Source organism: Rhyacophila brunnea, unplaced genomic scaffold (assembly GCF_057557595.1).
Source record: "Rhyacophila brunnea isolate RB1 unplaced genomic scaffold, BYU_Rbru_1.0 scaffold_24, whole genome shotgun sequence".
NCBI lineage: Eukaryota > Metazoa > Arthropoda > Insecta > Trichoptera > Rhyacophilidae > Rhyacophila > Rhyacophila brunnea.
In genome coordinates, this window is record NW_028232904.1 from 1,762,610 (window position 1) to 1,785,118 (window position 22,509).

Here is a 22,509-nt window from a genome sequence, read left to right on the forward strand (position 1 = left end):
CCACCACATGGACATGTTGGCCGAGTAACAAGTCCAGTTAAACAGGATGGAGCCGTGTGATTGTGAGTTTATTATTGCTCCCTCCACCTTTGTATTGCAGTGTTGGGATAAGGTTTCCCAATGAAGCCGTTCCCTAAAAATACATACATAAGATACTGACGTGAATATTGAAAATGGCATATTCTTTAAGACGTGTTTAAGTTTATATGATATTTCTCTACACTCGAGAATAAACCTTCTTAGAAACACACCCAGAAGGTAACCCTTATTTTAGTGTTTCCTAGTCTACACTATGATAGGGATTTGATTAAAACACAATCTATTTATATATGTATAAATAAGTTTTTTTATTATAAGTGTGTAAAACATACACACTATCTACTATGCGTATTAGCTGGGATAAATCTTGGCATCTAAATGGTATTTGTCTAGCAATTAGTTACTTTACTTGCAAAGCAAATTAAACATCATTAAGATCAAATTACATTGCCAGATTCACATACCTTTGGGTTGCACGTGGCGTGTCCTGCCTTGCTTTTAACATAACGCAAATATGACATGTACATAAGGAAGGCTATATTTATTACAGGTAACCACTATAAGCGGAATTTCGCGATCAACGAGGATTAGAAAAACAAACCAATTTTAAATATAAGAACACTTTGTAAATAAAATAAAGTAACATAACTTTGTATCAATTGAATAACATTATAGCGCCACGTGGGAGCCATTGAATACTTTCTTCTTCACTCGTCCGGATTCAAATTCAAATTCAAATTTATTTATTTTACATATAACGAACATGACAAATTATGAATTTAAAGCGTTCACGACATGACATAAAATAAGTGTTAACAATTTTTCAAATACAAATACAGAGCAATGTGAGTTAATAATACAATAAGTAATAAAATAAGAAATAAAATAAAATAACAAAAATAAAAGTAGATGGAAGCACACAGTGTGAACTATTGATAGACCCTATCTTAAAAACTCATAAAACAACGTCCACCTAAATTCACCTCACGTAAGTGGAATATATCAATATCTGAAGAGATTTCATTAACAGCGTACATAAGTGAAACGGAAAATAATTTTAAACACTATGTGGGACGTAATTTCGGCCGCGTTGCCAGTCGGAGAGCGATAGTCGACCTGTTAGCACGTCAATTTGTTTTGTGATGGCGTCGGAGGAATATATTCTTAAATTGTGAAAAGATGACTAAAAAACGTTCCGCATGTACTTGAAAAAGAAAACATGTCAATGAATATACTATTATTATTACGAATATAACAATAAACATAACATTAAAAGGACTCATGTTGATTTTTTATGACAAATTATATTTCGTTCAGCTCGCGTCATTTGCACAATCCGCGCATCGCCTAGTCAAGATCTTTTTAGACCATGCCTCAGCTGAAGTATAGCCTTCAACATGGTTATTGCCCTCGATGCCGCATAACTACAGCACCGTCTAGGCCACTACAGCACGCAGCAAACATTATCATATAAAACGTTAGAGAAGGGGTCACCGATTGGCGTGGATCTGTAAGTCTGCTGTTGTAATTGGATCTTTACCTCAATCAATATTATAAATAACTACATTATTCGTTTCTTTTAAGAATATTCATATTGCTTTTGGCACTTTTGAGTGTTGGATCGATTGTAAGCGCCTTTTCGTACATTAAAATTGCTTTTTCTGGTTTCTTCCATCGATGGTAGAGAACTCCTGAAATAATAAAAACAACAAAGAATTAAAATAGATACCTACAGTACAGTGGCGAGGGGTGGAGGTAGGCTAAGCTTCGATATAAATAGTGCGCACTAAACTTTGTCAGTCATACATATTTGTTTTCATTGAACTAAGAATACAATTTGCAGATGGTGCTGCTTAGCTTTTAAAACTCAATTAAACCCTCCCTAATCCAAATAATTTTATTGATAATAGTCAGAAAATATTTGTCTATCTATAAAATATTTAAAACTATGCCTTTAAACCATAGGTAATTTAAGATATTTTGTAGAAAAGAATATTTTTTTTCGGTAAATATGCCGCAGATGTCCGAATGAGATTTTATAACTTTATTTTTAGACCAAACCAAACCTAATCTAACCCCGACCTAATATAATCCGTATCCGGAAATTTGTACGTAAACAGTTCACTGCAGGACACTTATTCTTGCGCCGCAGTACGTGAAACATGAGTTTGTGTAACATTTAATCAAATGACAAGTTCTTCGTTGAACATTTCACCGTGGAGTATATTTGTACGTATGCTACAACATGTGGCGAATTTTATGAGATGTCTTTACTAGGTTAGGTTAGGGTTAATCTAATTGGAACAGTACCATTTGCAAACTATCGCCGCATTTTGTAAGATACGTAAAAATATATTCCACGGTGAAATGTTCAACGAATAACTCGTCATTTGATAAAATGTTATACGAACTCACGTTTCACGTACTGCGGCGCACGGATAAGTGTCCCACGATGAACTGCATACGTACAACTTACATGTAACCAATATAATCTTAGTGTGTGATAATGATACATTAAAATATATGAAAAATTCAAACTTCAAATTGACAAATTATTATTAGATCGAAAAGCATCTGCGCCGATAGATAAAGGTATTTAATATAATTGTCTACATAGAATAAACTGTTTTCGTTAAAAAAAATTTATAAAAGCTCATGCGGGCATCTGCGGCACAATTACCTTTTTTTATTGTGGGTTGCTTTCGATAGGGTTTAATCAATCAATCTCTTCTTAGAGAAGATCACGTGGCATATGATGCAGAGACTGCACTGGATTGGTGACATGCATTGAATGTCTGAGGATATACCAGCAAGGTGGGCTAAGTACGCAACCCCTGAGGGCAAGAGAGGACCTGGACGGCCGAAATTGACATGCTGGATTGCGTCACAGGAGATTTAAAAATACTCTGTGAAAGCAACTGGAGAATGTCGTTGCTGGATCATCCAGGATGGAGGAAGTTGTAGAAGGAAGTCAAGACCTGCCAAGGGTTGTAGTGCTATAAAGATGCTTTTAAACAATCAGTTTTGCTTTCCAATCAGTCTCCGTATCCGTCGAGCTGTCCGTTAAACTGACGTGTAAATGCAAAACTGAAGCAGCTGAATGAAACCAAAATGGAGACGAGACAAGATGGATTTTCTATCAGTTATCGAATCCGTTTTTAGAGTTGCCAGTTAAATTGATGTGTAAATTAGCATGTTGCCAACACTACTTTTGTAATTTGGATTGAAATATTATAATTTCTTTAAATATAGGTACTGCATTACACCGACCAATATGTTTAGAAAGTAATTATAAGAATAATATTCATTTTTAGTGGATAAAAATTACGTAAATATACACCACAGATTCCGAACTAACCTGGCAACTGTAACCTTGACTGAACGGACAACTGATTGTCTAAACACACCGCCGTTTCAAAATTGAACGGACCAAAACGGAAACCGCGACTGAACGGACAACAGAACTGACAGAATTTAGAAATAGATAGAATTTAGTGCACTATTTATGTCAGATTTTAACAGGCTACCTCCACTCTTCGCCGCTTATATGTGGTGCACCAGATTTTGCAATCATTTGTGATATTTCATAAAATAGTCCTTTATCTTTCTGACTTGAAATTTTCTTAAAAATATCACTGACAGTATTACACTTTTCAAATGTTTTGTAGAAAGAATAAAATTCAATTTTAAATTTTCTATAGAATATTGACGATACTTCTTTTGTTTTCCTGAATTTTTGAAATAGGGGCCGATTTATATTAAACTGATTTTAATGCACTGTCTACATACTGTAGTCTTAATACTTTGGACGCGGAAGACGCACACGGCGCGTAATGACCAGGCAGCCGATCGATGTAATTAACGTGCATTTTAAAGTGGGCAAATAAAATCTCATTATCTCTTCAGCAGCGAATGCGTTAATTCAATTAAAATAACTCCATTAATTCCCAATACGTTACCATTGTTCCCAGAATGGACGATTTTAAACCTCTTGAGTGTAGTAATTTTATTGTTTATACTAATGATCTATTATTAGGTTTTGAGGATTTATTATACACTTATCGAGTGTATTATTATTGATAAGGTAGGGGGTTTTTACAAACACTTCAACTTACTATTCATAATTTGTTTGTTATATTTTTTTATTGGATCCTTGACTTAATAGGTAGGTGATAAATTAGTTTTTACCTACTATATTCTACTGATTTGTTATATAAGTTAGAGTGTTCGTTGTTAGTGTGTATTTGCCAGTGTGTACACAGTGCCTGAAGATGCCGAAAGGCGAAACCCGGGTCGCAAAATAACGACTCAAACGACTTAAATCCATTAGAATTTAAATTCAAATTTCATCGAGTACTTTCGGTCGATAGTATTAATATTAATACATTTGAGTGACAAAGTTTAGTGTGCACTATTTATGTCAGATCTTAACAGCCTTCACCCTTCGTCACTACTACAGTAGAACCTCAACTATCCGAATCGTACAAAACAAATAAATTTCACGGACAAAAATATAGGTGTTATGCTGTCATTAAACGACGAGTTCGATGTACAAAGAAACTCTGATTTGACATTTGGAAGGGACTGACCTGAGACATTTGAATCGGTGTAAACAATATCTCAAGATTCACAGATGAGACTACGCTAATTGCTGCTGATGAAAGAGAACAAACAAAGTTGCTAGATGGGGTAGGAAATATACTCCGAAATCTAGAAACAGTGGACAATTGATCATTAGTGGAAAAGGCGGATGTGAAGCAGAAATAAGAAGGCACACAGATTGAGAAAAATTCTATGACACATCTCACGACTATATGGAAGTATCGATGAATTTCAATTGCCAAGAAAATGACGCTTGTGCGAACATTATTGTACTGCGTCGAGTAATGGACCCTGAGCGGAAGGCAATTGATGCCTTCAAAATGCTGTGTTGGCGCCAAATGCTTGGTATTTCTTGGACAGAGCAGTCAATCATCCAGAAAATCCAGATAAAAGAACGACTTTTGACAATATGTCAAGATTTACATCTGATCCTTTACTAAGGTAATAAGGTTTTTACATATGTCCGATCCTAAGAAGATCATGTTATGGGCCTCCACAGAGTGGTTTGTATTAACAGATCTTGTTTTTACGAGAAATGGATGTCAACCACTTGCTCAACCTATTAGGTACATACTCTGACTCATACACAAATTGAAAAACAATATGTGTACTTTCCAGACCCAGGATTCGAACCTGGGACCCACAACACTATAGGCCGAAGCTTAAGCCACGCCGCCATCGTGGGGTAACTGTATTTATTGTCAGTGTATTTGCCATTGGTGAGTACACATAGTGCCTGAAGATGTAGAAAGACGAAACCTGGGTCGTAAGAAATTAATCAAATGTAATATGTATAAAACTCAAATCAATTAGAATTTAAATTCAAATTCCATCAAGTATCCTCGGTCGATAGTATTATTTTTCTAAATATTTACTATTCAATTTTTGCTGTCTTCCATCCTTGAGACATGGCCTGCCTATTGGAGTTGTCTCACTTTCACATGGGAGATAATAGAAAAATCACTGTTAAAAGCACATACATTTTATAGATGTACCTTTCTCTGTATGTGCCATCTTCAAATATGGATCCGATGTCATGTCTTTAAAAAAATTGACAATTACTTACCTAAGTTGGCATAATAGATGGCCGGTGTAGCCTGTCCTTTCAAACGTATCGCATGTTTGAAGTGTTCTTCGGCAGCCTTAAAGTCACCGCTTTTTCCCATAAGGTTGGCGACATTGAAGTGAATCGCAGGGACTTCCGGCAACATTGACAATGCTACACTGGAAAGTTTTAATGCCTGCTTTATCTGACCTGTAAAGTAATGTGATTATTTTTAATATTCAACATCCTCAAGTGTATCTATAGGCAGCAATCGCAGATAATTAGTGATTTGAACATTCGTTTCATTCTCACAAACGTTAGTCTACGCTGTTCAGCTCATATCGTCGGTGTTTTGTAAAAAGGGCGAATTAACCAAAATGCTATTTTACAGAAAGAGGATTTTTAACTATTGACATTTATTTGTTTATGACCTGTGGATGATTATAAATATCGAACAAGTTTATAATAAAGCTTAGAAAGAATACTGTCATTATAATATTATATTTTAAAAGGCCAAATATGTCACATTCGCTTTTTATTCGTAATTTTAATTAATTTAATTTAAGTCGATTATCAATTTTAAGTACTTTCCTGTGGAGATACAAATTCGCCGTTTTTACACAACAAAGCTAGTGGGGTACATATTGTATTTTCATTAAAATCTCGATTTCGCCAAAATGGTTGATTCGCCCTTTTTACAAAACACCGACGATATGTATATGTAATTTACCGTTAACCTTTATTGTGTGGCCAAAATTGAAGAGCTGGGTAGGTGACAGAGTTTTATTTTTATGAGAAATGGATGTCAGCCACTTGCTCAACCTATTAGGTCCATACTCTGACTCATACACAAATTGAAAAACAATATGACGTGTACTTGCCAGACCCAGGATTCGAACCTGGGACCCTCGACACCATAGACCGGCGCTTAAGCCATGCGGCCATTGTGGGTGTAACCAATAATGGTGTCGAAATAACTTTTCATACAAAACAGAATTAACTGAAAATGAATTCAATTCTACTTAAAGATGGCTAAAAGTATTTAGAAAATGTATTGGCATTGTGTACTGATATATTCTAAAAGTTTAAAATGTCTAGCTAGTCGGGAAGTTAGTTAAAAATCGATTGCAAGATTTGTACCAGACAAACAACCACCGGACAAATAAGAATACGAGCTAAGAAAAACGTTGTAATAAGTCTTAATATTAAAATAAAATACAGGTTAATATGAGTAAATAATAAAATAATAAAAATAAAAGTACATGTATGAGTGAACTAAGCAGACTCTATCTGAAAAGGTAAAAAACAATGTCCGCGTAAATCTCACGTAAGTGGAATACATCAATATCAGAAGAGATTTGATTGAACATAGTTACTGCCCTCCCAATTGGCATTATTAATGACAGGTTAGTTCTGTAGCTTGGAGAACAAACAACGGATGCTCCCGATTTCTAAGATAATTACCATACTACCAAGAATGGCAGAGTTGTCATTTACGCTGCGTATAAGTTGGAGAAAATATATAGCTAAGTAAAGATCCCTTCTAAACTTTAAGCGACAGTATGTAAGCATACCTAAGAGAAAGTCAGTTGGATAGAGCCACGGATAATATCCGTACAGCCATTCTCAAAAATTTCTTCTGAGCCCTCTTCACCATAAGGCCGTACTTCCAAAATAGACAAAGAAAATGACATTCGGGAAGCTGGAAAACAAACGAAGACCTCGTCGACATCGTACAAGATGGAAGGATTGTGTTGAATTGGATTTAAAGAACTTAGGTGTCCTCAATTAGAGGGAAGTGGATTTGGACAGACCTGGAAGGAGGCAGATGCTGGACTAGGCTAAGAACCACATAGGGTTGTAGAATAAGAATGTCACCTCCGAAAGGAGGGGGGGGCGTAGGAAGCGCTGGACCCCTCCGGGATGATGTAATGTCAAGGTATCGTCTGCTGGCTTCTTCTTTCTGGGACATGCGTGTTTGATTGACAACGCGGATTTACGGCGGAAACAGGGGTTTTTATTGTTCGGAATACATTTACAGTAAAGTTACAGCATATAAAGCATATTTAAAAAATAAATAATTCGCGGAGGTGCGTCGGTTCCACGCGAGAGACCAAAAACCAAATCAATCTGTCTGGCAATCTCGCTCGAAGCGACCGACCGGTCCATTGCGCATGCGTCGGCGCGTGCTGACTGAACCATCTGTCATTGCGCACCCCAGAAATAGATTCGACTGCGCAGGTGACGCCATATTGATTCGATGCATGATTTGACATATTTTTACAAAATAACGATATTGCTTACGGCTAGAAATTTCTGTATCGTAATCGACCTGCTCATATCTGTGAATCAGCCCGATAATCGTTCTGGCCTCATGAAATTGGATCCTCTGAGGATGCCGTGCTTTAGGCGGTAACAAGAAGACTTCTAATTCACTGTATTTAAGTGATTTATCGGTTACCTGTATTATCTAATAGAGCCAAGGTGTTGCTCCACGCAACTACGTGTTTTGGATTGATCCTCGTTGCTTCAGACCATGCCTGTAGTGCCAATTCATGGTTGTTTTGTTCCAAATACTGAAATTAAAACCGATGAAACAATCTTGGATTAAATTAAAATAGATGGAGTGTCTCTACAGAAATACAAAAGTTTGTCAGGAATTTGAGCCATTTCCGAGAATCAAAAATGCTGAATACGTCTGTGGTAGTTTTTCATAATGGAAAGTACGTCCTACGACTCTGCCAATTCAATCGATCTATGCTCCGGACTTGAAACCAATGTAACACTTCACAAGCAGTGATGAGTGAGTAATATCATAATCTAAATGTGAGGCCTCAGTGCCAGCGTTCGGCACAGCGTTGAGCGTTATGCGCAATTCAAACGTATAAATGTATAACCAAAAAAAGACATTGTCTACGAACATTTTCACACACGGTTATACGTTTGAGTTATGCAAAACGCTCAACGCTGCCACTCAGGATGTACACTTAATATACGACAGGTGTCAATCTAATGAATTGCATTTAGGACAGTTTTTATTTGGACTGATCATTTTTTGTTTCGAGTCATTACATTTAACACATGATAAGCTGATCCACCAGTATAAATTGTCTGCTGAGTGAGGGTGCCACATGCCAACATTTTACATAGCATTCAATACAGTTTATACTGTGGTGAGCTTAGTTCTAAATTTGAATACCGGAAGTTTGATACAATATGATATTATGGAAAAAATATATAAAAAATTGAATAGGTTTACCAAGTTTCCTAGGTTATAGTAACAGTCCGCGTAGTTCTTTCGGTAGCTTAAGGCTTTCATGTACGCGTTTTCGGCACTTCCAAGCTGCTTTAAATTGGCCAGCACTATGCCGAGATTCATCCACGCCGCTGGGAAGTCATCCCTGAAGACAAAGATGAATGAAATATGTAACTTATCTGTAAAGCTGGAAGGTACTTGATTTTGCTGACCCCTTTTCGACACAGAGCGGCGTTTGCATTCATATAGGTAGCTGACAATACACTTTAATACATTATCTCTTGAGAAAGACCTCTGAAATGAGCCCGAAACGTAGAGGAAAGGTGAAGGAAAAACACGCGATGACCACTGAAAAATCTATTAATATCAGTGGTGAAGGATGAAGGTAGACTGTGGAGTACAACTTAACTATGTCAGTCATACTTATTTGTTTTCATTGAACTAAGCCCATATGTACACCCATGGTGGCCACGCGGCTTAAGCGTTCGACTATCACGCTGTGGGTCTCAGGTTCGAATCCTGGGTCTGGCAAGTACACATATTGTTTTTCAATTTGTGTGTGAGTCAGGGTATGGACCTAACAGGTTGAGCAAGTGGCAGACATCCATTTCTCGTAAAAAACAAAATCTGTTAATACAAACCTCTACCCTGTGGAGGCCCATATGATCGTATTAGGATCGGACATGGTCGAAAAAAAAAGCCCATATGATCTTATTAGGATCGGACATGGTAAAAAAAAAGAAAACCACACCATAATAGATTAAAAATATGTTCTTATCTATAAAATATCTAAAATTATGTATGTTACATTGTGTGTGTGTTACAAACATGGCATAAATTTAGATATTTTATAGTTTTAATTGAATTTTAAAAACTAACCAACACCATCTACAATTTGTATTCGTAGTTCAATAAAAAAACAAATAAGTATAACTGATAAAGTTTAATTTGCACTATTTACGTTGGATCTCCAGAATCTGCCTCCGTTCTTTGCCACTGATTAATATACTTACTTGATAGCCAGAGCCTCTTTGAGCAATTTCTCTGCTTCCACATATCTTGATTGGTCTTTCAACAGATTGGCCAGATTATTCATTGCTTGATAGTACTTAGAGTTCAATTTAATAGCGACTCTATACTCATCCTCGGCGGTTTTAAGCTCGTTCCGGTCACCAGCGTTCTTGCCAACGTTGTAGTGGACCTTGGCGTTCAACGGGCACACATACAGCGCCGAATTGAAGAGTGACCTCTCATTCAGCCACTCGCCACTCCGTTCAATGGATCTCACAGCCATGATGATGAGTAGCATCAAGAATGAAAACTGTAGTAACTGAAACAAAGTGAGATGTTTGAAACAACAAAAAAAAAGTAGCGTGTAAGAATATTTGGTTAGCTAATATAACTTGTTAAAGACTGATATTATTGATATGGTTACAAGTAAATTATACGTATAACATTTCACCGTGGCACAGTTCGCCGTGAGCTTTTTATCGGAAAGAGATGACCATATACTCACACTATACGGTCTCCAATTTTATTAGATTCAATATGAACGTTAATTCAATTTTCATAGCTGATTTTGGCAAAATACATGAATTCAAGAATAAAAACCTAACCTAACCTAACAAATAATCCAGTATATTGGCTATTTTCAAAATCTGTTTGCTGCTGGGTTCCTGTAAAGTGTACAAGAACCGTGTTTTATTTAGGTATGCATTTTATGTCAATACTATACGACCCAAAGAGGTTGGACGGTCTTTAATATACGGCCATATATTTTCGATACAACATTTCACGGTGAAGTGTGATACAGCAAACTGCATACGTAAAAGTTTCTGGACACATATTGATATTATATCTCATTAGTTAACTTCATTAAATTACCAATATGTTGCCATCGTTTTCCTAGTATTGATGATTTTACACCTCTTGAATGTAGTATTTTATCCAATTATCTATTATTGAGGGTGGACGTGCTCAGCATGGTCAAAATGGAGCTTTTTTTCTATTTTCAAAGCATGATCCTGGACATACCTTAAACGTTGTAGATAATCTATTTATATAATTTTGAAGCCTTATTATCCTTTATATTTATTTTAAACATTTGATGACTGCATAAAGTATTTTTATTGCATAAAATAGTATTCTTTTAAACCTCTCACTCTAATGTTTTAGAATATAGTCATATTTCAGTACATAAATGAAATGTGCAGTGGTGTTAAGATTTTTTACATTTATTAATTTTTAAACGCATTTATAAAACCATAAGTATAATTTATATCGACATTATTATAGTGAAATATTTACGATAAAAAATTATATTGGTAATCTCTGTGATCCCAAATTTGACAAGAATTAGGCATTTTATTATTCAAAAAATGGGCAAGATTAACACATTTGAAGATAATTCTAAAGATACTCATTATAAGCTATGTCTTTGACCATTCAAGTGTGATAAACATCCTACGAATAATGATTGCTTTATAATAATTATTGACCTAAGAACAAGGTAGTGTTTTTTTGAAATACGCCATTTCTTTTGGTATTCCCCAGTGGTTAAGCTACAACATACGGCCGTAGCCATATATTGACAAACTATAATTGAAGTAGGGAGTAAAATGATGTTAACGCGCGTGTTTGAATGTTTTATGCAGTCATCAAATGTTTAAAATAAATATAAAAGATAATAAGGCTTCAAAATTATATAAATAGATTATCTACAACGTTTAAGGTATGTCCAGGATCATGCTTTGAAAATAGAACAAAAGATCCATTTTGACCTTCGCTGAGCATGTCCCCCCTTAAGGTTTTGACAATTTATACGCCTATTGATTATATCATTAGTGATAAGGTAGGGGTTTTTTACAAACACTTCAACTATGCATAATTTGTTTGTTATATATACCTTTTGGCATTTTGAATTGACGCTGCTAACCAAATTTCTGTAGCCAATCACGACAAGCATACAAAAACCGGCAGAAGGGATGTAGAGAATCCTTTCAGCGATCACAAATCCCACGGGAATGAACAGATTGCTTGCTGGCAGGAATGGTATTACAATGAGCGAAAGGGACATCAGATAAATCCTGAAATATAAAAACAATTACGTTATATTTTGTAAAGCGACTTTACAATCACTGGTTATTTTTCGGTGGGTTTTTTTATCATGTTGATATTGAAGAAAACGTTTTAAAGTCACAAAGTAGAATAAGTGTCATTTTTCCATGGTGCAGAGGAAGCGGTCGCTTTGTCAGAAAGTATCAACATCTTTAAAAGATATGTATTTCTCACAATATCAGTAAAATAGAACTAATCAAAGATTAAAAAGAATCTAGAAACATACCTAGGGATCGGTACATTTTTTAAATATCCAATGACATTTAATCACACGTACCAAATCGTCGCAAGGGGTTCTCCAAGTCTGTCAATGCACTAGGCGTCTAACATATCTAAACCGGCCACTGATGAAAATAGGGCCTAAATATGTGAATTTGAAAATGAAAATGGGGACCGAGCAGCTAACGCGTCGTCTCATAATATCGTGGGTCCTAGATTCGAATCCTGGGTCTGGCAAATATACATATCGTTTTTCAATCTGTGTTTGGACTATGTATGGACCCAGGCGGCTCTCGTGGAGCAGTGCATAAGGCGCTGGCCTTCCATCCGGGAGTTCTGGGTTCGATTTCCGGTGAGGACACAAAATATTTATGTGATTTTCTCAAAACCTGGGTGTTTGGGATTGTTTAAAATTACTAACAAAAAACCACCTTGTACGAAAAAGCAAGGGCATGGTTAATAATAATAATAAAAAACAATGTATGTAACGACCTAATAGGTTAAGCAACTGACTAACATCCATTTCTTCCAAAAACAAGTATCTGTCAATACAAACCTGCACTCTGTAGAGGTCCATATGATCCTATTAGGATCGAACATGGTCAAAAGAAAGAAAAAATTCAGAAGGCAGATGTTTCATTTTACCACGTTTTTCTTAGCTCATATTCTTGTTTGTCCGGTGGTTGTTTATCCAGTACAAATCTTGTAATCGATTTTTAACTAACTTCCCGACTAGCTAGACATTTGAAACTTTTAAAATATATCAGAACACGATGCCAATGCATTCTTTTAATATTTTTAGCCATCTTTAAGTAGAATTGATTTCAATTTTAGTTAATTCTGTTTTGTATGAAAAGTTATTTCGAAAGAAATACGTAAAAAGTAAAATACTATTATTGGTTGCTAAGGGGATGGTCCTAGCAACTAAATTATTAATATATATGTGCGTTACTATTGAAATCAATATGAAATGTCAAAATGACATTTCAGTAATCTATAATATTTATTCAGTACCCATTTCTATCAAGTACAAAAAAAAGTATTTATTAATACATAGAATTGTCAAGTTTATATGATTCAACAGAACATTTAAAAACGTGGTATATAAAAAGTTCTTTTTATCTTGTAATTATTTTATTATCATTAAGTTTGGCAAAAATACATGGTGGTAAATGTTAAGGACAGAGAAGAGTGGAAGGTGCTAGCAGTGGACCAACCCAGGATAATGATGTTTAAAAAAATATTTTCAATATAAGATTACCTCTTTTGGGATCCATTAACCTTGTTGCCACATATTCTGTACAGCAGTCCAGTGATAAAACACCAGAATACGAATATAAAAATGGCTCTCGGGTCGCATAAGCCATTCAAAATTGGAACGCATCCCATCGACCAATCAAAGCAGAGCCACTGTGGCCAAATGAACAATAAAAAATTCACGAAATAGAGATAGTTGTATGTAGACCACTAAAAAACAAAAATAAAAATAAATTTATTAGTATTACACGATGTTAAAGCGCCTGTACACGTGCATGGAATTACTGTCGGCAATTGTGCTTATTTTAAACTGTCATGACAATAATTGTTTACACGTAAAAGTGCTGACTGTCTCTCCAATCTCATTCTTCAAGAGTAAGCGAGGCGCGATGTTGTCATCTGACAGGTTGTATTGAAAATCGGTTAAGCTCAAAATGAGTAGTTTGTTTTTTTACTGGCATGTTAGCACCTATCGCTCTACTGCGCAGGCGGAGATCGAAAATAATCTTACTCGTGTTGAATTCGGAACCTTCCAAACTTGTTTGATTCATGTACGCAATCTTGCCAACTGCAGGATAATACATGTTTTCCCATACATTTTGTTACGGTTCTCAGTAAATCTATGCACGTGTAAACGGGGTATTATCAATGACATTAATATGGACGAATCATCTGGAAAAGAAAATGACACTCACTTGATTGTCGGGTCTGCCGAATGGCATAATATGTTCTAACGCCATTACAATAAAGGTGATATTGCTATAAATTCCTGATGCTTTTTGTTGGGTCTGCCGAATGGTTCGGTTCGAACGGGTTTGCTCAAATGAACATTGACATTAGAAACACTGTTCTAACACCATTACAATAAAGGTCATATTGCTATAAATTCCCGATGCGTGATATCGCATAATGAAATTGCGTGACGTCTACCTATATATGCGAATGCGCAAATTTACTAGCTAGCTACTGTATTGAGTGCGTCGTCCATTAATAATGTCATTGGGTATTATAGACAAAAATCAATATGTATTATATGAAATTTGATTGCGAAAAAGTTTCGACTGTTTTTAGTGTGATTGAATTGGTTGCCATAGAAAAAATATATTCTGTAAGTTGGTTCTTTGAAACATGGTAAGTAGTTATTTTCAAATTTTTTTACATACTTTAAACATTACAAATTATAAATTTAAGACGTTCACAACATGACATTTAAAACAGTGTATAGAAGAAATAAATACATGCAGTATCACAAAAACAGTATTAAAAGTAAAGTAAAAGGTACAAAAACTATAAAAAAAAAAATATAAAATATATAACTTATAAAGCATGGAAGCACACCGAATGAGCCAAGTGGACCCTATTTTAAGAATTTATAAAACAACGTCCACTTATACTCATTCTCACGTATGTGGAATATATCAACATCTGAAGCGATTTGGTTGAACAGAGTTATTGCCCTCCCAATTGGCATCACCAATGGCAGGTTAGTTCTGCTTCTCGGGAGAACAAACAATTCATGCTCCCGATTTCTAAGATAGTTATCAGGGACACACAAGTCAATACTACTAAGAATGGCAGAGTTCTCATTTACACCATGTATGAGTCGAAAAAAATACGAGGTCAAATACTGTTATCTTCTAGCATTTAAACTACAATATGTAAGTATACCTAAGAGTAAGTCAGTTGGATAAAGCCACGGATAGGATCCATATAACCTCAAATGAAGGAGTCTCAAAAATTTCTTTTGGACTCCACCATAAGGTCATATTTCAACTGATGCGGGGCCCAAACAATCGACCCACTCTCAAGCCTGTGTTGAACTAAAACACAAGTACCTTCAGTTGATATTGTAAAAGTTTTAGTCAAAAACATACACACACGAGTAGTAATACTTTTGCTGAACAATGCCGGGTTGTCGGTTTCCTGGAAGACGGGTCCTCGAAAATCCATGACTGCCCATCTTGAATATATCATCACAGCAACGGAAAGCGCCAGAAGAATTTGTCTAATAATAAACTCCTTGTGGTTCACAACAAGTCTTACAATGATATTTGCCAAATTATCAACAAAACTTTTTCTTTGTGATATCTTTGGTGTTTCTCCGTTGTTGTGAGCAATGATTGTTGTGTTGTTGAGCATTTTGGAGTTTGTCAAGTCTCGGAAAGTATTTTTAATACCTTTTACAGATATTTCTTGAATCATTAAAATATCGTATACACTGCATATTCCCTAGAAAATTACAATAACACAATAATAAACTATTTTATTTTCAACGAATAAAACACAAGATTTGAGGGTGCTTTTAAACAATCAGTTTTGCTATCCAATCAGTCTCTGTCCGTAAATGCAAAACTGAAGCGGCCGACTGAAACCAATATGGAGACGAGACAGGATGGATTCTCTATCAGTTATTGTATCCGTTTTTAGAGTTGCCAGTTAAATTGACATGTAAATAAGTATATTGCCATCTTATTAATACTACTTTTCTAATTTGGATTGAAATATTATAATTTCTTTAATTATAGGTATTACATTACACCAATCAATATGTTTAGAAAGTAATTATAAAAATATTATTTATTTTTAGTGGATAAAAAATACGTAAATATACACCGCCGATTCCGAACTGACCTGGCAACTGAAACCTCGACTGAACAGACAACTACTGATCGTCTAAATATACCGCCGTTTTAAAGCTGAAAGGACCAAAACGGACACCTCAATTGAACGGACAATAGAACTGATGTTAAAAAGGATCTTAACATTCTATATTGAATATATATAATTTGAAAACATCTAATGCATATACTCACCAGAAAAAATCATTTTGTAGAAAAAATACGACACCCGACGGGACTTGAACCTGTAACTGCTGGATTCGCGCCAGTATGCCTTTTGAAATAAAGCTATGGGCACCTTATTGAACTACGACGATTTTATCTAGTAGTTGTTACATGAAATGCTTATCGAATTGCGCTATAATGTTGGCTTTCGGTTTTAGTATATTAAATTAAGGTAGATATCAATTAATTCCTGAATTCGTCAAATCTTGTCTCTTATTTGTTGAATAAAAAAAATATTTTATTAAATTATTATTAGCAAGTCTAAGTACGTTATAAAAACTAAATAATGGGGTGATCCGCGTCGTCGGTTAGTACTGGTCACCGTGAGCTTTTGTGTTGGATGGCACGTTGTTTGTGAAGCATTTCACCGTAAAGTAAGTTGTTCATTTATTTATTTATTTAACCTAGAGTAGCACTGAAGAGAATGTGCCATATAAAGGTGCATGTTGGGCATAACATAAAACTTTCTGGATAGACAAACTCATAAAGTTTGGTACATTTATGTGGCAGCAAAGAACTATGGACCGAGAAGAGTGGAAGGAGCTACGAGAGGCATTTCAACAGTGGATCAACCCTGGCTGATGATAATATGATAATGATATTCTACTTAATACGCTTTTGTTAAAAATTTAACTAGGTACCTAAGTACTTAATAATGATAATCGTAAGGGCGAATATCCATTAAGTATTAGAAATAAAAAGCGAATGTGACATTTTAGGCCTTTTAAAATATTATATTATAAAGCCTATTATAAAGACAGTATTGTTTCTAAGCTTTATTATAAACTTGTTAGACATTTATATCCACAGGTAATAATAAATAATAAATAAATGTAAACGTTAAAAATCCTTCTCCTGTATCATCATGTACCATATACACCGACGATATTGTGCATAATTTGGAATTTTAATGTTAATTTGAATTATTTAGAATGGAATTTTTAAATAACTTACCAAACACGTAATGCCAAGCTCTTTGGATAGCATAGATATACCAGCGCACAGTATTGTTGCAAGAAAAAATATACATTGTTTAAATTTTGGGTTAATAACTCGCCAATAATATCCTTCAGTCTTGTCTGTCTTTGATGCAGATTTATCGTAGAGCAAAATGGCTGCAAAAAAAAAGATACCGCACAAGATGTCCGCCCTTCCAACGATGCCAGCAACGGCTTCAACGTGAATCGGATGTACGGCAAATAAACAAGATGATAAAAATGCATCGTCACCCCAAAAACTGTTAATATTAGATTTGTTTGTTTCACTATAATAAGTCTTTCTTCTTCTTTTATTGAAGCTCTGTTCGTAAAATACTTTACGCAGGAACGTGTAAACTGCCAGTGTTACCAATGTGTGAATTATAACATTTGTTATTTTGAAGTGGTATGGTATTAGTTTGTTACCGCTTATAAATTTGTTGAACCTGGAAAAATACAAAAAAAAATCACTATTTTCACTTCAAGATGTGGCGTACTATGGAATTGAGTGCCTATTCGAGGGAAGTGGGCGATCAGCAGTGGCGAGGGGTGGAGGTAGGCTGTTAAGATTCGATATAAATAGTGCACACTAAACTTTGTCAGTCATACAAGAATACAGTTTGCAGATGGGGCTGGTAAGTCCTTAAAATTCAATGAAATCCTACCTAAATCAAACCATAATAGTTTAAGTATGCTATGGGTGACCCAACAAAAATAGTGCACTCTTTTTCAGTCATACGTATTTAATTCGTTGAGTTAATAATACATAATTATTACAGATGGTGTTTTTAGTTTTCTAAAATTCATTAAGCCCTGCATAAACCAAACCATAATAGTTTAGGTATGCTATGGGCAACCCAACAAAAATAGTGCACATTTTTTCAGTCATACTTTTTTGTTGATGATGTTGGTTAGTTTTTTTTAAATTTATTGACACATTGATCGCCAACTAGTTTTACATAAAATAGTTAAAAAATGATTATTTGTTTCTAAGGTATCATTTGATAGGTTATGAAAGAATATAATGTTTTTTTCATTTTGATGATTTTTTTACGTAAATATTGGTTTTTATGATGTGACGACCTCATGTGTCCGTCGCGGCGCCAACAAGTTAATTTATTATATTGCGCCGGGCCGGCCATTTCGCCGGTCACCTGTCCAGAATATGTGTTGACGAGAGCATGGTGCCATTTCGAGGTTGAATTATATTTAGAAAGTATAATAAACAGAAAAGGCACAAATACAGAATTAAAGTTTTCAAATTGAGTAGTTTAATACCTGGATACACATAAACTGGAAATATACGTATACATACATTATAATCATTTTTGTAATTCTATTTTTTTATTAATTACATAATTTTTATAACTTACATTTTTATAATCTATTTAATTTTTATTTTTTTATCAATAAAAACACATTTACGATTTAAAAGGAAAACTTTTTTTTTCATTATGTACATTCTTTACATTAGTGAGCCTATCTTCCTTTACTTTGAAGGAATATTCTCAGGTCATGTGGCAGTACTATACAGAAGGGCCATGCCGGTCACCGCGTATCAAAAAATTCACTGCGTGCATGCCCGCCGGCGCTCTAGAACAACTCTAAGGTACTTAGGTCTTCTTTGCCGGTCACCGGTGACCCCCATGGCGATCAACGTGTTAAGCCCGGCGTATACCAAACCATAATCAATAACAATTCTTCTATATATAGATAAACACATGTTTTTTGACTATTATCTCTATGACTTGAATTAGGCAGGGTATAATTGAATTTTAACAACTAACAAACACAATCAAACATTGTAGTCTTAGTTCAATAAAAACAAATACGTTATGGCAAGTTTTCCAGTCGATAGTAGTAGTATCTACTAACAAACGATGCAGAAGAGTGGTTTGAATTTTTGCTTACTTGACTGCATCAAAAGTTTTTGGAAAAAGTCAATAGATGGCTGAAAATATTAGATTAATTACTTACGGCCCGGAAAAAAACCGGAAATTCCGGGTCCGGTATGATAAGGGTTAACAGCCTATCTCCACCCTTCGCCACTGAGGTATATGGGTGTTCACCTACGAGTAATTGTGAGATGTCGCATCCACAAGTGGTAATCGAATGCGTGTGGCATACCAGTCATAATTATTAGTATGTTAAATAAGTTGTCTTGTCTTTTAGACATGCTGTATCAGAATTTTAAAGCAAACATTGGATGCCACAGGTAATTGCACCAATCTATGAGTGTCATGGGTCTTCCAGTGACCATAGTCCTTGCGTGTCATTTAACGCTAAGAATAATGTGCCCATCCCGTTTAGACGGCTGTTCGATAGCCAAATCATCTGGGTCACGATCCACAGTCATGAGGTCTGGATGAAGAATAATATGAAGTAATATTTCGTCACTGTTCTGGCAGAAGACACTAATTCGAAAAAATGACATCGAGTTAGTTATACCAAAATGTTCCTTATTTCAAACTTTACCGACTGGAAACCTTCTTAATAAATATACAGTCTTTATTTTAAAGTAATCCTTTTTACGATTACTTAATAAACTCACATGATAGACCATTTCAAACATTTTAACAACTTCAAAGTCAAATTACTCAAAACTAGTATTCTCCAGTGTGTTCTGCCAGAACAAAGACGATTTTATCTACCTAAATAAATTAATGTTTTCCATTTTTTGTGCGCGTCTGAAGATAGAGTATCCCGTATTGAGCAAATTTTCGACTATTCTGCATTTCTAGAGATATACCTAACCAGCAACATAGAATTTAGCCTAAATTCATTTTCAGCATTTTGTTAGTTTTAATGATTTGGCTGCTATGTCTGTTTCGTATAATATAGGAACGTTCTCTGTTTGATCCTGAGTTTAAACCTCAATCCATAACCCTCTGCTTGCTACTAAAAGCGACGACCGGCTTAGCCGATATACGTAAATTAAAATACTGCCATAGTATGGTGATTTTACCTGAAAGACAAGATTGTGAGCGGTCTGTACGACTTGTGACTGAGTTTGCTTTTGATGTCGGCGCCCCAGAAGTCATGGCTAAACAAAACTGAGATATTTGAGTCCAAATTCAAGTCGATATTTTTGACGACTGCCTCGGAATCGTCAAAAACAAACTCTCCATCCAAGGAAAACACATAAATAAAGATGGAGAAACACGCAAGGAGTAATATTTTAACAATAATCATCATTATAAGATAACTTTACGATACTTCAACGGTGGCATAATTAAATTCTATTATTGTCAACTACGGAACATAACCGTAAAAATTGTAAGTTGTTTATCTATCTGTCAAAAACATAAATTTCAACCTATCATAGACAAAAGTACAACATGAAAATAACCAATGAAGTGTTTTAATTAATTACTGAATAATATAATTATTTTAACCGTTTAACATTAGAATCAAAAAATATTTAAATTTAAATATGTACCTAGTAGTCAGAATTATAGTGCTTACCATCAATTAAAAAAAATAACAGATAATTTAAAAAAGCCTCAGCTAAAGTAACCAATAAAGTCCTACAATTTGAGCGAGAATATTTTAGAAACACATTTGACGGAATTTTAAGGATGTTTTTCATATGAATACATACTAATACTACTTGCACAATTGTTCACAGCCTGCATATGCAAAGAGGATGTCCCGGAGGTATGGAAAAATGCCAGCATTGTCATTCTTCACAAAAAAGGTGACAGAGAAGACCTAGCAAATTATCGTCCAATAAGTCTACTCCCTATTCTCTACAAGACGTTCACAAAAATTCTCTCAAACCGTCTGCAAAATGTACTAGACGAGAACCAACCGAGAGAACAAGCCGGATTTAGAGGAGGATACAGCACTATGGACCATATCCAAGTCGTCAGAGAAATCATAGAGCGGTACCAGGAATACAAACTGCCACTATGCATGGGTTTTATAGACTATGAGAAGGCGTTTGATTCGATAAAGAAATGTTCAACACTCGACGCACTCAGAAAACAAGGAATCCCTGGACGCTATATAAATATTTTCAATAATATATACAGTAGCGCAACAGCATCTGTAAATCTCCATAAACCATCGCGCAGATTTCCTATCAGCAAAGGAGTCCGACAAGGTGATACAATCTCACCTAAACTATTTACAGCTACCCTTGAAGACTTATTCAGGCAACTTGACTGGAATGACAAAGGGATCCCCATAAATGGAGAATACCTGAGTCATCTGCGCTTTGCCGATGACATAGTAATTTTCTCGCAAGACTCAGAAGACCTCCAAAGCAGAATGCAGGAACTCGCTGAAGTAAGCAACAAAGTAGGTTTGAAAATAAATGTAACAAAGACGAAAGTCATGTTCAACTGCTTTGCAGGACAAAAAGAGATCCTCATCAATGGCACTCAGCTCGAACAGGTGAAAAGCTACATCTATCTGGGACAACAAGTATCTATAGATGGATGTATATTTGATGAAATTGTTCGCAGAGTAAAGCTAGGCTGGAGTGCTTTTGGCCGCCTGAATAATGTCTTCAAAAGTGACCTTCCACTGTGCCTAAAGCGCAAAGTGTTCAACCAGTGTGTGCTTCCCGTGATGACATATGCGTGTGAAACATGGACCCTAAGTAAAAGAGAGATCCAGAAACTTAGAGTAGCACAACGTGGTATGGAGAGGTGCATGCTGGGCATAACGCGAAAGGACAAAAAGAGGAATGAGTGGATAAGGAAGCAGACAAGGGTTTGCGATGTAATAGAGTTTATTAAAAGCCTTAAATGGAGATGGGCTGGACACATAGCTCGAAGAAGAGACAATCGTTGGACAAATCTAGTCATCCAGTGGTATCCAAGAAGTACAAAACGTCCACAAGGTAGACCTAGAGGCCGCTGGATCGATGAAATGATAAAGTTCTGCGGAAGTACGTGGCAACGCAATGCACAGGACCGAGAGAAGTGGAAGCAACTTGAAGAGGCCTTCATCCAGCAGTGGATAGATTCAGGCTGATGATGATGATGATGATGACATACTAATAATTGAACTTATAATCAATTAATTATTATTGTAACAAATACACAGTAAAATACGTTAATATTAATGTGTGTGATTATAGCTTTTGATGGGTTCACCGGCTATTTTTTACTTGTGGCATTACTTTTTTGAGTGACGCTTTACTCT

The 22,509-nt window shown here is 35.4% G+C and overlaps 1 protein-coding gene across 1 annotated transcript; it reads right to left on the reverse strand.

Moving 5' to 3' along the window:
• Positions 1-331: 331 nt before the first annotated feature.
• On the reverse strand, positions 332-20,637 carry Tmtc4 (Transmembrane O-mannosyltransferase targeting cadherins 4). The gene is made up of 10 exons (XM_085951462.1): positions 20,321-20,637; positions 17,333-17,801; positions 15,414-15,764; positions 13,540-13,745; positions 11,848-12,028; positions 9,956-10,272; positions 8,946-9,087; positions 8,148-8,262; positions 5,708-5,896; positions 332-1,730 (listed from the first exon to the last, which is right to left on the reverse strand). The coding sequence occupies exons 1-10, from the start codon at positions 20,548-20,550 to the stop codon at positions 1,606-1,608; spliced, it is 2,325 nt and encodes a 774-aa protein (XP_085807588.1). The 5' UTR covers positions 20,551-20,637; the 3' UTR covers positions 332-1,605.
• Positions 20,638-22,509: the final 1,872 nt, after the last annotated feature.